Raw genomic sequence first — 13,508 nt, 5'->3', positions numbered from 1 at the left:
GACATACAGCCAGTTCTCCATCCATTAAGCAGTTTATTCATGACTCCCAACTCCAACAGGTGCAACGAATCAGCAACAATAATATCACAGACAAACAGACGTAACTCTTTGAAAAACTTGTTCTTGAAAACATAGTATCTCAAAACATATAACCTCAGTAACGACATCTATCTGGCTTCTCGCGGAAAACAAGCTTGCTCGCTAACTCGTAAACAATATTGCATAAAATTTCTTTAGAATATATAGAAACGTCAAAGTGATCCGATGCCAGCGCTGCGGCGAGTAGTTCGCGGAACTGATAATATTCAAATCAACCGTTAAATGCATGAACGAAGATACACAATGAAGAGTTACGTCTGTTTGTCTGTGATAATATCCTCAATCATAAAGAGGAAGTCTGGTAAGAGGCGTATCACAACGTTGATGATTGAAGTATTCCTTTGCTATAAAAGATGCATCTGATCGTTTTAACGCATTGATATCAGGAAACACTATTGTTCTTGATATTTGTGAATAAGTGCTTTTAGTGGTACATTTGATGCAACCGTATTTGCCATTGAAATTGATCACACCTTTGATAAATGCACGAGCAGGTGTGTCACAGATAAAACATCGTATTATTATCAAAACATGGTTACCATCTATTTCCAAGCCAGATTCCAGTAATTGGAGCAACTCTTCCACGAAGGGATTCAAATACTCAGAGGCGTCTTGGGTTTGCTAGTACCATAGAAAATTCCGATGATGAGCGGCTTAATATCAGGGAATTCCTGAATATTGAACAGGATAGGCCGAAAAATTTTCGGTGAGCTCTTGTAAATCGGAAGGCCATCAATATTAATATTAATTGAAATTGTTAATGGATTTGTTAAATGTTTTAAAACGGATTTTTGGCAAAATTCCAAACCGTTATGCCAATACCAACCGCCATCTTCAATTTGGTTTATATTTAAATTCCGGGGAGTTGCCATTAAGGTTCGCGGATCTTTTGAAGGTTCAGGTACAGGATTTCATTCAAAATTGTAGTGAGGGATTGTAAAGCTGAGTGTGATATCTGAAAGCTCGTGGCCCATTTTCTAATGGAACTGATAAGGTCTGCTTTTTAGTCTAAAATAATAACAAAATATAAGTCTAGGTTAATAATTATTTGGTGTTTTCCTTTTACCTTTTTGTTCTGCATAACCTGTGCGTGAAATTGTTGGGTTTGTTCAGAATATGCATTCTGATCCACCACAAAAGTGTCATCGGAAACGGGATAGATTTCTCGATTTTTATAACGTTTGTAACTTTGACTATACTTTTTTCCGAAGGCGACTGTATGTTCCACTCTTTCTCACAATTTTCAATCTAGTTTTCAATAAAAACTGCTTCATTTTAAATACTCTAACAAGAAACGATGTACACAATTGAGATTCCATTTAACTCTTCGTACGATTTTCCATCATAAAATATACGATTTATTTAAAAAAAAAACCCAACACTATATATCAATCATAATTACGACTTTTAAAATAGAATAATACGATGTTATATACTGAATCGTATCTAAATCACGGTTATTCATGAAATACAGTTTTAAATATACATTGTTAATCGTTCGAAATGATGCGGAAGTGGACAAGGCACGACTACCGAGAACTGACGCGAAGTTCTACCACGAGAAACCGGGACTTTTCCGAATTTCCGAACCGAAAATAAATAAAACTTGTAGAACAAAAATGTCTGATCTCAAATTCACTTTTATTAGAATAATAAGACGTAGTAGCAATCAAAAAACAAACGATATCGGGTAGACAGGCAAAGTTCCTGTTCTTGAAATCTCTCTCTCTCTCACAGTAATTGTATTGCAGAAAAATCAGTCAGGGATGAACTCAATTACAAAACCATAAACATCATCCCGGCCTTGAGGCGGATGCCTCAATTAGTAGGAAGGACCACCAGCTTATGGATTGGTCGCTGGTAGATAGTTTGACCTCTCTTCAGGCTTACGTTACGAACGATGCCGCTACGATCCTGATGAGTAGCAACCACCCGAGCAAGTTCCCAATAGGCAGGTGGCGTGTTCTCGTTCTTCACCAGAACAAGGTCCCCAATCTGCAGGTTGTCCTGGATTTTCTGCCATTTCGTCCGGGGTTGAAGTGTTGAGACGTATGCAGTCCGAAAACGTTCCCAAAACTCTTCGGTAATCTTTCGTAATTGGTGATATCTGTCGAGGCGATTCATTGGTACAGATGATAAGTCCGGTTCAGGAACAAGGTTCAATGGTTGGCCGATGATAAAATGTCCGGGTGTCAAAGCCTCGCAGGAATCAACTGAGTTTGAAAGCGCAAACAAAGGTCGTGAGTTCAAGCATGCTTCAATCTGGGTTAAGACAGTGATCAACTCTTCGAAACTCAAAACGTTGGTTCCCAGCACAACGCGCAAGTGTTTTTTCATGCTTTTTACTGCTCCTTCCCAAATACCGCTCATGTGGGGGGCTGACGGTGTGATGAAATTCCACTGTACTCCCAAACTGCTCACGTATTGGTCTACTTCGGTGTTGAATGCAGCTGACGTCAAAAGCTCCTTTAGTTGGCGGTCGGCACCAACAAAATTTGTGCCATTATCAGACCACAGTTGACTGGGCAAACCACGACGAGCGCAAAAACGCTTCAAAGCTGATATGAAAGTTTTTGATGATAGATCGGTCGCCGCCTCCAAGTGCACAGCTTTTGTTGCAAGGCACACAAAAACTGCTATGTAGCATTTAACGGTTTTCACAGATCGCAGTAGGCTGGCCTTTATTGTGACAGGCCCAGCATAGTCCACGCCAACGTTTTCAAATGTTCGACTGGTAACAGTTCGCACCGCAGGCAAACTACCCATCAATTGGTTTGCTGTTTTAGCTTTCCACCGTGCACACCTTACGCAGCTATTTACCACAGACCGCACCACTGATTGGCAGCCGATTACCCAGTAGTGTTGGTTCAGTGTCGCGATAAGCAGAGTAGGACCAGCATGCAGATTCTGTAGATGCAACATCGATATCAGCTGTAGTGTAAAACGATGCGACTTGGGAAGTATAACAGGATGCTTCATGTGAAATGGCTGGTCGGAATTTTGTAATCTTCCTCCCACACGCAGTGTTCCATCTCCATCGATGAAAGGGAAAAGCGATTTGAGTTTACTGTTAGAAGGAAGTGGTTGACCTTTTCGAAGATGTTCGATATCGCTTCCAAACACCTGATGCTGAGCAAAACGGGCCAACTGTAGATTGGCATCATGAACTTCCAATGGCTTCAGTTGTCCAGTAATCTTCTCAGTTCCTCGTACCTTCCCTAGTGAGTTGACCTTGAATCTGTACACCCACGCTAGCTCTCGTTGCGCATCCTTTAAAGATGTATTTCGTTTCAGGAGATATTCTTCAACTTTCCAGTCCGATGCAGGTTTGACAGCAGCCGTAACCGCCGAAATTGCTCTTCTTTGCTCCGTTGTGTCTTCCGTAATGTGTACCGCTTCTGTACTTTCCTTCCAGATGCCTTCGTTGTCGTACAGGAGGGACGGACCAGTCCACCACAAATTGTGGTCAACCAGCTCCGTTGGTAGCAAACCTCTAGATGCACAGTCAGCAGGATTTTCACTCGATGATATGTGATGCCACGAACTACGAGGCAGGAAATCTAATATCGCCGATGTCCGATTTGCCACAAAAGTTTTCCATTTCTTGGGATGCGACGTGAGCCATCCAAGCACAACGGTAGAATCCGTCCACGCGTAAAAGGTAACATCCAAGTGATCCAGTGATTCGAGAATCTGCTTCATGAGGTCCACAAGAAGAACGGCAGCGTTTAATTCAAGCCGAGGAAGGGACACTTGCTGAATAGGAGCAACCTTGGTTTTGCTCGCAACCAGCGAAATGCTGACATTGCCATCATCGTCTTTAGATCTGGCGTACACCACTGCTGCATAGGCTGTTTCAGACGCGTCAGCAAATCCATGTAGCTGTACCGCTCCGTGGTGATTTACGATCCATCTTGGAATGCGAATGTCTTCGATTGATGCCAAACTTGCCTTGATGTTGTTCCACTCCTTGTTGATAACAGCTGGAAGTGGGTCATCCCATTGTAAGTCCTGCAACCACAGTGTTTGGTACAGTATCTTGATATGCACAATTATCGGTGAGATCCAGCCCAAGGGATCGAAAAGCCGGGCTGAATCTGATAGAAGTTGCCGCTTGGTGTTTGGCTTGTCGATGTCGAAATTCAAACGGAATCCGAAAGAGTCTGTGGCTGGATACCAATGAATACCCAGTGCTTTTACTGCATCCGCTTCTGATTGTAAATTAACAGGGACTGATGGTTGAGCCTCGAGTTGAGCAGCGTTTGCATTCTCGTCCAGCAGCCGGGAATCATTTGCTGACCACTTCCGAAGATGAAAACCTGCTTCCGATGTAATTCGAACGATGTCTTTCTTCAACGTGAGTGCGTCTTCCAATGTTGCAGCGCCAGAGAGGAAATCATCAACATAAAAGTTTTTCAGCACTCGATCAGCTGCTACTGGAAACTGCGCACGGGAATCACGGGCAGCTTGTCGTAAGGATTCGATAGCCAGAAATGGCGCACATGAAGTCCCGTACGTAACTGTCAGCAACCGGTAATGTTCAATGGGTTTATCGGCTTCCGCTCTCCATACAGTACGCAAGTAATCAACATCGTCTCTGTGTATCCATATCTGTCGATACATTTTTTCCGCATCCGCAATAAAGGCGAAAGCGTAGCTACGAAAACGGGTGAGGACGACAGGCAAGTCCTCGGTGACCTTCGGTCCAGTCAACAGTTTCTCGTTCAAAGAAATTCCGGATGACGATTGACACGAGCCGTCAAACACGACTCGCAATTTGGTTGTGACACTGTCTGGCCGCATGACACCGTGATGTGGAAGGTAGAAACTTTTCTCCGGCGAAACGTTAACCTCGTCGTCTGGAATCCTCTCCATGTGACCAAGATTAAGGTACTCGGTCATGAACTCACCGTACATCTGTTTGAAGCCTGGATCTCGAACGAATCTCCTTTCCATCGCCTTCAACCGCTGGACTGCTGTTGGCATCGATTCACCTAATGTGGGTTTGCTTTCGTCGAACGGTAAACGCACTGTAAATCTACCAGTTTCATCACGTCGATGCGTAGTATTAAAAAAATCCACTGCTTGCTGCTCCTCCTGTGTCAAAGGTTTCGGTCTGTTGACCTCTTCAACTTCCCAAAATTTCCGGAGAACCTTGTCGATGTCCATGTCTATGCTGAGACTGATGATGGCCGTGTTGCAATTCACCTCGCTGGCGTCGAAAACTTGACCGGCAACAATCCATCCAAAAGTTGAGTTGATCGCCACTGGAAGTCCCGATCCATCTTTTACCTTGCCATCTTCCAAAATAGCCAAGAAAACATCAGCTCCAAGAATAATATCGATTCTGCCGGGCTTGTCAAAATGTGGGTCCGCTAGCTGCAATGTTTCCAAACATTTTAGCCGTTCAGGATCCAATCGCTGGTTTGGTACGATCCGCGGGAACTTGGACAGCACATAAGCCTTGACGTTGACCACCGAATTGTAGCAAAAGCGAGAAGAAATTTCGAGGTCGACAACTCCTCTGGTGGTTTCCAATGAGCAGCTTGCGATTCCGGTGACAATCAGATTAGCGTTGCTTCGCTGCAATCCGAGATTGGTCACGCAATTCTCCGTGATAAGTGATGCTTGTGAACCGCTATCAATCATCACTCGTACTTCCTGGCACTGACCATCAATTCGCTTCACTCGTACTAATGCCGTTGGTAGTAGGCCGATGACAACTGAAGAACAGCTGTTTTTGACGTTAGTCGTGCAGGACACCGCTGGCTTGATGTCGACTGCTGCAGAACTTTGCGGCTGCTGTGGTGAAGGCGAAGACGAAACTTGCTTTTCTGACGGCGGGGTCGATGTTAGCTCATTGTTGTCTGCCTTGCACAGCATCGTATGGTGACGTTGTTGACAGTGTGGTGTGCGGCATACCGACTTCGACGGACAGGATTTGGCGCAATGGTTTGGTCTCAGACAATGGAAACATAGTTTCGCCTGCTGCACTCGTTCGCGCCTTTCGTTGACAGAAGATTCCTTGAAGACGGTGCACTCATAAATCCTGTGGCTTTCCGCGCAAACCGGACACGACTGCTGTTGAACTGCATTGAATGTCTTGATTTCCTTTTTCACGGTGAGTTGCTTGCGGTCATCTCTATGAGGTTCCTTTCTGCCGTACTCCGAGGGTTTTCCACCGAACGCTGCACATGTCTCCAACGCTTCACACTTCCTTTTAAGAAACTTGAGAAGATCGACGAACGTTGGGTCGTCATTATCCACAATATGCTGTGCCCACTGAGACCGAAGACCATCATCAAGCTTCTTCAGTACGATGTGGTTCAACCAAGGATCTCTCGTTTCGCAAGTTGGCCCCAGGACACAGAGTTGACGAATTACCTCGTCGGACGTTGACACTAACTTTCGTAAGCTTACAAGATTCAAAGGCCTTATTGCCGGTTGGTCGCAGAACTCCTGAACCAGAGCGGCAACTGTGAACTTTGGTTTGTCGAAGTGCTCAACAAGTGTATCCCACACCTGTTTATAGTTTGCGTCGGTGATAGAGTAACTGCTAACTAGACTTCTGGCGTCACCTTCCAGATGGGACATCAGTAATTGTAGCTTTAGAGCACTAGTTAGGTTTTTATTATCGACGCCGCTGACGAAAAGATCTTTAAAAGAAGCCCACTGCTTCCTGTCGCCTCTGAACACGGGCAAATTGTACGACGGCAACTGCGTGTCGATTGGCTCCAAGTGCTGCTGACGTAGCTGGACAGCCAACCCTTCCATATTCGTTGTACTTGTCGCTTGGCTGGAAAGGAGGGTTCGTTGCGTTTCGAGCAGTACACGGACTGCCTCCTTCAGCTCGTTATTAGGATCTACTACTATAGAGTCACTGCCAGCACTTGATGGACCTTCCTTCACTTGCAGCAGCTTTGTAATCAGTCCTTTCGTTGTGTAGAAAAGTTGTTCGTAGTCCGAACGCACACTGAGCACCAAAGAAAGTTCCTCGTTCGGGACTGCTTCTTCGATTTCAGCTTGAATCCTGTCGAAAGATTCCTCCATCTCGGCTAATTTCCGAAGCCGATCGTGAACCTCGAACGCCTGTGTTTCATGTTCTGCCAGCTGCCTTGCACTCGCATGTACTCTCTTCAGCCTCTCGAAGGCCACGGTTCTTTTCCTGATCAGCTCCTCCATTGTCGCTGATTCACGCCGATCCGGTTCGAAGGACCAATGTTAATCGTTCGAAATGATGCGGAAGTGGACAAGGCACGACTACCGAGAACTGACGCGAAGTTCTACCACGAGAAACCGGGACTTTTCCGAATTTCCGAACCGAAAATAAATAAAACTTGTAGAACAAAAATGTCTGCTCTCAAATTCACTTTTATTAGAATAATAAGACGTAGTAGCAATCAAAAAACAAACGATATCGGGTAGACAGGCAAAGTTCCTGTTCTTGAAATCTCTCTCTCTCACAGTAATTGTATTGCAGAAAAATCAGTCAGGGATGAACTCAATTACAAAACCATAAACATACATAAACAATACATATATTTATGGTGCTAACATATACGAATCTGACTAAAAATATACAGTTTAACGATTTTTTCTATGCAATTATATACGATATCTGGTTGGCTGGGTAGCTGTCATTATTGTTTAAATTAATCATTAATAGTGCATTATTGGAAAAAAATATTTAGAAATTCGAATGATGTCTGATTATTATAAATAATTTCGCTTTTCGCACATCAGCACAAAATGATTTTACGCAATTTTGGTAAGACTTTATTTTAAACAGGACTTGCTATAATGCTGCATATGGACACCATTGAAAGTTTCATGGGTGAGCTAGCATTGAAAATTTGTTTATTTTCAAAATTATTGGAGATAGCACTCTTGCCCCACCTGACCCTACACTAGATTCTGTTTCTTTTTGATTAGTGCCCTTTGAATAATTTACATGCTTCTTACATACATAACGATTTTTTGCGATCTGCCTGGTAAATTTACAAAATTCTGAAAATTTATTTTGTTTTTTCTTCAGTTTTCTGAATTTATAATAAAAATGCTGAAACTTTTTTGTCAGTGACATCACTTGATGTCATGTCATGTCATGTCGGTATTGCATTTTTACCAGCAGTAAAACGGTACTACAATTACTGTCATAGAACAATATTTTAAATTTGTCGAACCTCTTAACGGAATCCCTTTGTGAAAAGCTTTGAGTGTGTTGGTTTATTTCCTTTAAATTCCGTTATAATTGCTTATATTTTCGTTATAATTGCTTATCGACATACTAAGTACAACCTGCACTTTACCTCTCTCTTACGATCGGGTTTGAACAAATAATAGAATGTTTTTGTCAAAGATGACTTCTAAATGTATTTACCTTTCCATACGTACAGTTAGATTTGATAAAGAGTAACAAATTGATGATATATTCATACAAATCTAACATTGCTTCTTGACTCCAATTTCGTCATACGAGATTCAATTCAATAAAGGGCGAAAAGAATTCGTTAGGAGAGCTTATTTTCCTGATGAATGTGGGCGTGTTTTCGAGAAGAATAGATGTAAATATTCTTATTATGCGTTTGGAATTATTTTTCGATCGAAGCAGATTTTAAAAAAATCGTTGTAATAATTAAAGTTACAAGGGTTAAAAAAGATGGTATCCACTTGTAACGATAATCTTTATACAAAAGTTTGTAAATCTAGCATTGTTGTTCACATTTAAGGAAAAAAGTTTGCTTACCAAGTCTCAAACAATGTTGCATACAAGTTCGATAGAATGTCCACGAACGATAAAATCGACCCAATTTAGCAAAAAGTGGATAACATTTTCCAACTTTTTTAGGAAAAACGTCTCGAATATGAGGAAACTCGACGAAAATTTTACTCAGTGTAAGGGTAAGATGGCGTAAAATAGACCCCCGGGGTAATATGAATTTTTGCAAATTTTTAATACATTTTCAATATATTTACGTGGATTTATCATGCAGCATTGCTAGTTTAGATATTGAACTAGAAATATTCTTTAAAAGAACCTCGAAAAAGAGGTGAAAAAGTTATTTTATAGACCGAAATTTAATTTTATCCCATTTTACACTACTAATATTCTGAGTGAAACCTGTAGTCGCTATATTTATAGTCTGGCGGATAGAATTTTGATCTATCAAAAAAGCGGAACCCATTCAATATATTATAGACCAACAATTCTTGTAAAAGTTTGTTGTAAGGCAGAATTACCGAAAGGCCAAACTTCAAAAGGCAGAAAAACAAAGTGGAACTTAAAAAGGCAGATTTTTTTTTTAAATTATAGTCACTCTTGGGTCATTCGTGACTTATCCGGGGTGAGATTTGAAGTCGTGACTTTGGCGTGAGAGGTATTGATCCTAACCACTACGCCGGGGTCGTCCCATGGAAGAATTTTCAAATGAATCCCAGAAGGCCGAATCCCAAAAGACCGAACTCCAAAAAGCCGAAAAGAGCACGCGTGGGCAAGCCTACCTTTGCTCCCTACGGTCCACCAGTCCCACGCGTGCCCTTTTCGGTCTTTGATAGGTAAACGTAATTATTTTATTTCCATACACATTTCATGTTATATTAGATACAATGAAAATTAAATAATTTTTCTATACATATTAAATAATATGAATATCTCTATGACACTACACTATCCATGTTTACTTTGATATGAAAAGAGTTGCGCACTTTTTGTTCGCTGCGGCTTTAGCTATTAACCTAACCTAACCGTTTTCGCTAGAGGCTTCTGAGGCTTGATTCGAAATGTATGAAAGTGATTCTTGTGAGTTTTTGGGCTTATCGCCTACTGATGAAAAGAAAAAGTGATTAATGTTAAATTTGAATAAAGAAGGAAATATGCTTGAAGTGGGAGGATATTTAATTTCGCCTTTTGAAGTAAATATTTTACCTTTAATTTTTTCTGCCTTTTGAAATTCGGTCTTACAAACATTCTGCCTTATGATTTTTTCTGCTTTCTGCCCGAAAATTGGATTTTACATTTAAATAAAAACTACAAGGGACAGCCCTATGGGGTTGTACGCAATGGTGACGTAGGACTACGTGGTCTTACGTAATAAATCTTATTTGTTAACTGCAGCAGGAGCTTGTATTTTGTGTAGGAATAGGAATTTGAGCGGGGTTCTCTCTGTTTATACTCTTTAGAACGACGCGCTTGACATATCCGGAGAACTTTGAGATTTGGGCGTTATTGTTTTTGTAAACAAACACGTCAATTGATTCGCGAGGAATCGGCAAATGACGTGTTTTTTTACAAAAGCAACTACGCCCTAATCTCGAAGTTCTCCGGATATATCGATCACAGCAACTCACGAAGAGCTACTGTTTCCGATCAATAGCGGTACGGCTTCTTCCTCCTTCTATGGATGCTCAGCTCGCTGCTTGCAGGCAGCCTTTCGTTGTGTATTGGAGAACACCACCACTAACCACGCGGTGATTGAATAAACACCATTTGGTGAGACCGGATGGAATTCAACTTTGAAATCTGTGTTAGAGAAATCGATTTGCTCAGGCAATCGGTGATAATTTTAATTATCATAGCAATAGTTGCACATACGTGCAATGACATTTGTATGAGTAATGATAAAGTCTTAATTTTTAAAAGATGCGTTAGAATATTTCTGATCGATTGGTGATAAAATTATTGAAATTGGCTTAGAGACAGCTGAGTTATTAACGTTCAAAGTCTTTCATAATTTTGTTACATGTTCCATTTCTGTTTTTCACAAAGTGTACCCCCATATAGAAATCACAGACGTAGTTCTACGTCAAAATATCGTTGACCCAGATTTATTTCATTATTGGTTTCATGACCCTCAATATATTTCATTATTGGTTTCATGATCCTACAAACGCTGCGTTGATTAAACAATATGTTTTGTTGAAATAATCGTACAAAATGTATTGTATCATAATTTTTATTTTTATGTAACATAAAGTCAGTAAGTCAAGAATAATTTTATTTCATTTCAAAATCCATTTCTCTGCGTAAATAGGGGAAATCGCTCTAATGTTGGCCTATGGATCTAACACTGGGCCCATCGCTGAAAATCTAGATGAACGCGTCATTGGGACGGTACTAAAGGATATTTTTAGTCGCTACTGAAAATTTAGTCGATTGCTGAATTTATGTATGGACTCAAATTAGGGACATTTAGGTCGACATTACATCCATTTTCCCTACGTGGCAGCGAAACCCTTTCGTAAAAATAAATTTGTTGTATCTTTTTTCACCCGAATAATTGAACATATTGTTAGAAAATTCGAAGATATTTTGTCTAACATTCGTTGATGTTTTATAATTGCTCCTCATGACAATATACTGCCGTTTTACGCATAAGAGTCCCACGATGCATAAGGATTGCATAGAACATGGGACAGTTATGCGTATAACGGCAGTATATGTTTCATACGGTAACCGTAGAAGCTCCTGTAAGATTAATATACAAATTATGTTTTGATCAAATCAATAGAATTCCCCACTTTCCCCTAAATAGTTTTCACTTAATAGTTGATAAAGCCTCTCAACTTTGAGTTCAAATTTCCGGATTTATTTATGATTCAGAAAGAAACTAACTATTCGAAAATGCTTTTTTTTTTCTTTATCTGTTTCTGCTAATTATAGTTCTTGCATATAAATCCATTTAACTCCATATTCATTTGTTTTCACTATCCATTAGTTCTTCGTTGATAGCATTGTCATTCTCAATTACTTCATCTATGTCAACAATGTGTAAAGGCAACAGTTGAGCATTTAAAATGAGCCCGTGCATAGCGTGAATAGAATAGAAGGAAAAATAGACAAGTTTTTAATTATGTTAAATCGATATTAATCTTTAACTACAATTTAAAATACAAGTTAATAACATGATGAAATTGATAATACCATTTAATTTTGAGGAAAACAAACTGACCACACAAAAAATTATAACGTCATAAGTCGAAGAGTAAACCAGATATCTGGGAGAATGTGAAAATAAGGCAGCTTTTATGATCGATACCAACTCCATTAGAACTTAAAAATATAAAAAAAACATATAACTAACTTTTTTTTACGTGTAGTGTTGAGAGAACTCTCACACTTTTTCGTCTAGCCCCAGTGTTTGTCGTAGAGTCAGGTATAGTTTCAGTCATTGTAAGAGTTCTTTTTGCATTGGACCTACCATTAAGTTTTGGTTTAGCATTAACAGTAGTAATAGTCGAAACCGTACTCGCCGTGCTGGTAGTAGCGACAGTTACGGTATTACTACAAGTGCCACCTTGACCACCAGTTCGTGTCACTGTTTTGCGTTTCAATGGGAGATCATCATCCGAATCGCTTAACGTTAAATCGACCTAGAAATAACAAGAATCTCACGCTAGGTAAATCGACAAAAAAGAAAGCCATTTAATCTTCTATACCGTGTCATTTGATGGAGTTGTAGTCGACGATGGTTCACTACTAGAGATTGTGCTAGCCTGATTAATACTAGACTTAGGAGGGTCCGTTGTAATCACCTCTGTAAAAAAAAAAAAAAAACAAAATATATTAGTCCAAAAACTAACACAACGCACCATAATGCACGGTGTTTTCTAGAAAAAAAAAATTAAACCAAAAATAACGGCATTTTCAAAACCTTCACCATTTGAAAGTAAAGCTATTTGATGCTGAGGGAAATGTTTAGAACCAGATGTCATAGGAGTTGACTTTTTGATTAATTATGTTACAATATGATTCACCTTATACGGCTAAAAATCTCATAAATAAAGAAATAAAAAAAAGTTAGGAAAGAAGTGTGCGTTTGGCTAGTACTGTCGCGACTATCGCATTAATGGCCCTTCGCTCATTTTCAACTTCTATTCAATTTTCATACTGCCGTACTCTAACGGAACTGTCTAGCTGCTCTCTTCTAAGACCATTATCTAGCTAATAAATTATCACACTAAAGCTTCATGTTAGATAGCATTTCCAACCAACTCTGAAAATCGTAAACTTCGCGTATGAAGTAACACAAAAACACTTTGAATGTAACAACTCAAGGCGGGAGTAACCGTCAACAATGTTAATGATGGTACAGCACGAAACAACCAGAGTCGATGTTATAATAAGAGTCCCGTCAAGAGAAAATGTTGCGAACAATCAGCACTGTTTGTGATTTATTTTTCGTCATAGTAAACGACAACCAGATTTTTTGCGGATGACTTAGATTCATAAGCGAAAACTTTCATGTCGATAACGGAGGTTAAAGAACCTGAAAAATGTTCAAACAAGTGCTTGGTATAACTTATAATTACCACAATGTACTAAATAAAGTGAAGTTATGTTTTTCATCTAAAACTACTAAAATATTGTCAGTAATGAGTGCAATACTTGTAGTTAACTGGCTGTGGGAACA

The 13,508-nt window shown here is 40.0% G+C and overlaps 1 protein-coding gene across 1 annotated transcript; it reads right to left on the bottom strand.

Moving 5' to 3' along the window:
* Positions 1 to 1,581: 1,581 nt before the first annotated feature.
* LOC135716047 (uncharacterized) lies at positions 1,582 to 9,766 on the bottom strand. The gene is made up of 2 exons (XM_065238897.1): positions 3,603 to 9,766; positions 1,582 to 2,447 (listed from the first exon to the last, which is right to left on the bottom strand). Exons 1-2 carry the CDS (start codon positions 7,279 to 7,281, stop codon positions 1,918 to 1,920), a joined length of 4,209 nt encoding a protein of 1,402 aa, XP_065094969.1. The 5' UTR covers positions 7,282 to 9,766; the 3' UTR covers positions 1,582 to 1,917.
* Between the last annotated feature and the right edge of the window lie 3,742 nt (positions 9,767 to 13,508).

The sequence above is a fragment of the Ochlerotatus camptorhynchus genome, unplaced genomic scaffold, assembly GCF_037179485.1.
Source record: "Ochlerotatus camptorhynchus isolate MF236.1 unplaced genomic scaffold, CSIRO-AGI_Acam_v1.1 ptg001085l, whole genome shotgun sequence".
NCBI classification, from domain to species: Eukaryota; Metazoa; Arthropoda; class Insecta; order Diptera; family Culicidae; genus Ochlerotatus; species Ochlerotatus camptorhynchus.
This window is presented reverse-complemented; position numbering and strand designations above follow the sequence as displayed.

What these genes read in the sequence shown, in the direction of transcription:
- LOC135716047 (XM_065238897.1), bottom strand. Translation starts at nt 7,281, where the DNA reads ATGGAGGAGCTGATCAGGAAAAGAACCGTGGCCTTCGAGAGGCTGAAG. An exon ending in GAGTGAAAATCCTGCTGACT is followed by an intron (nt 2,448 to 3,602) that starts GTGCATCTAGAG and finishes TTTGGGAAGGAG; the next exon opens with CAGTAAAAAGCATGAAAAAA.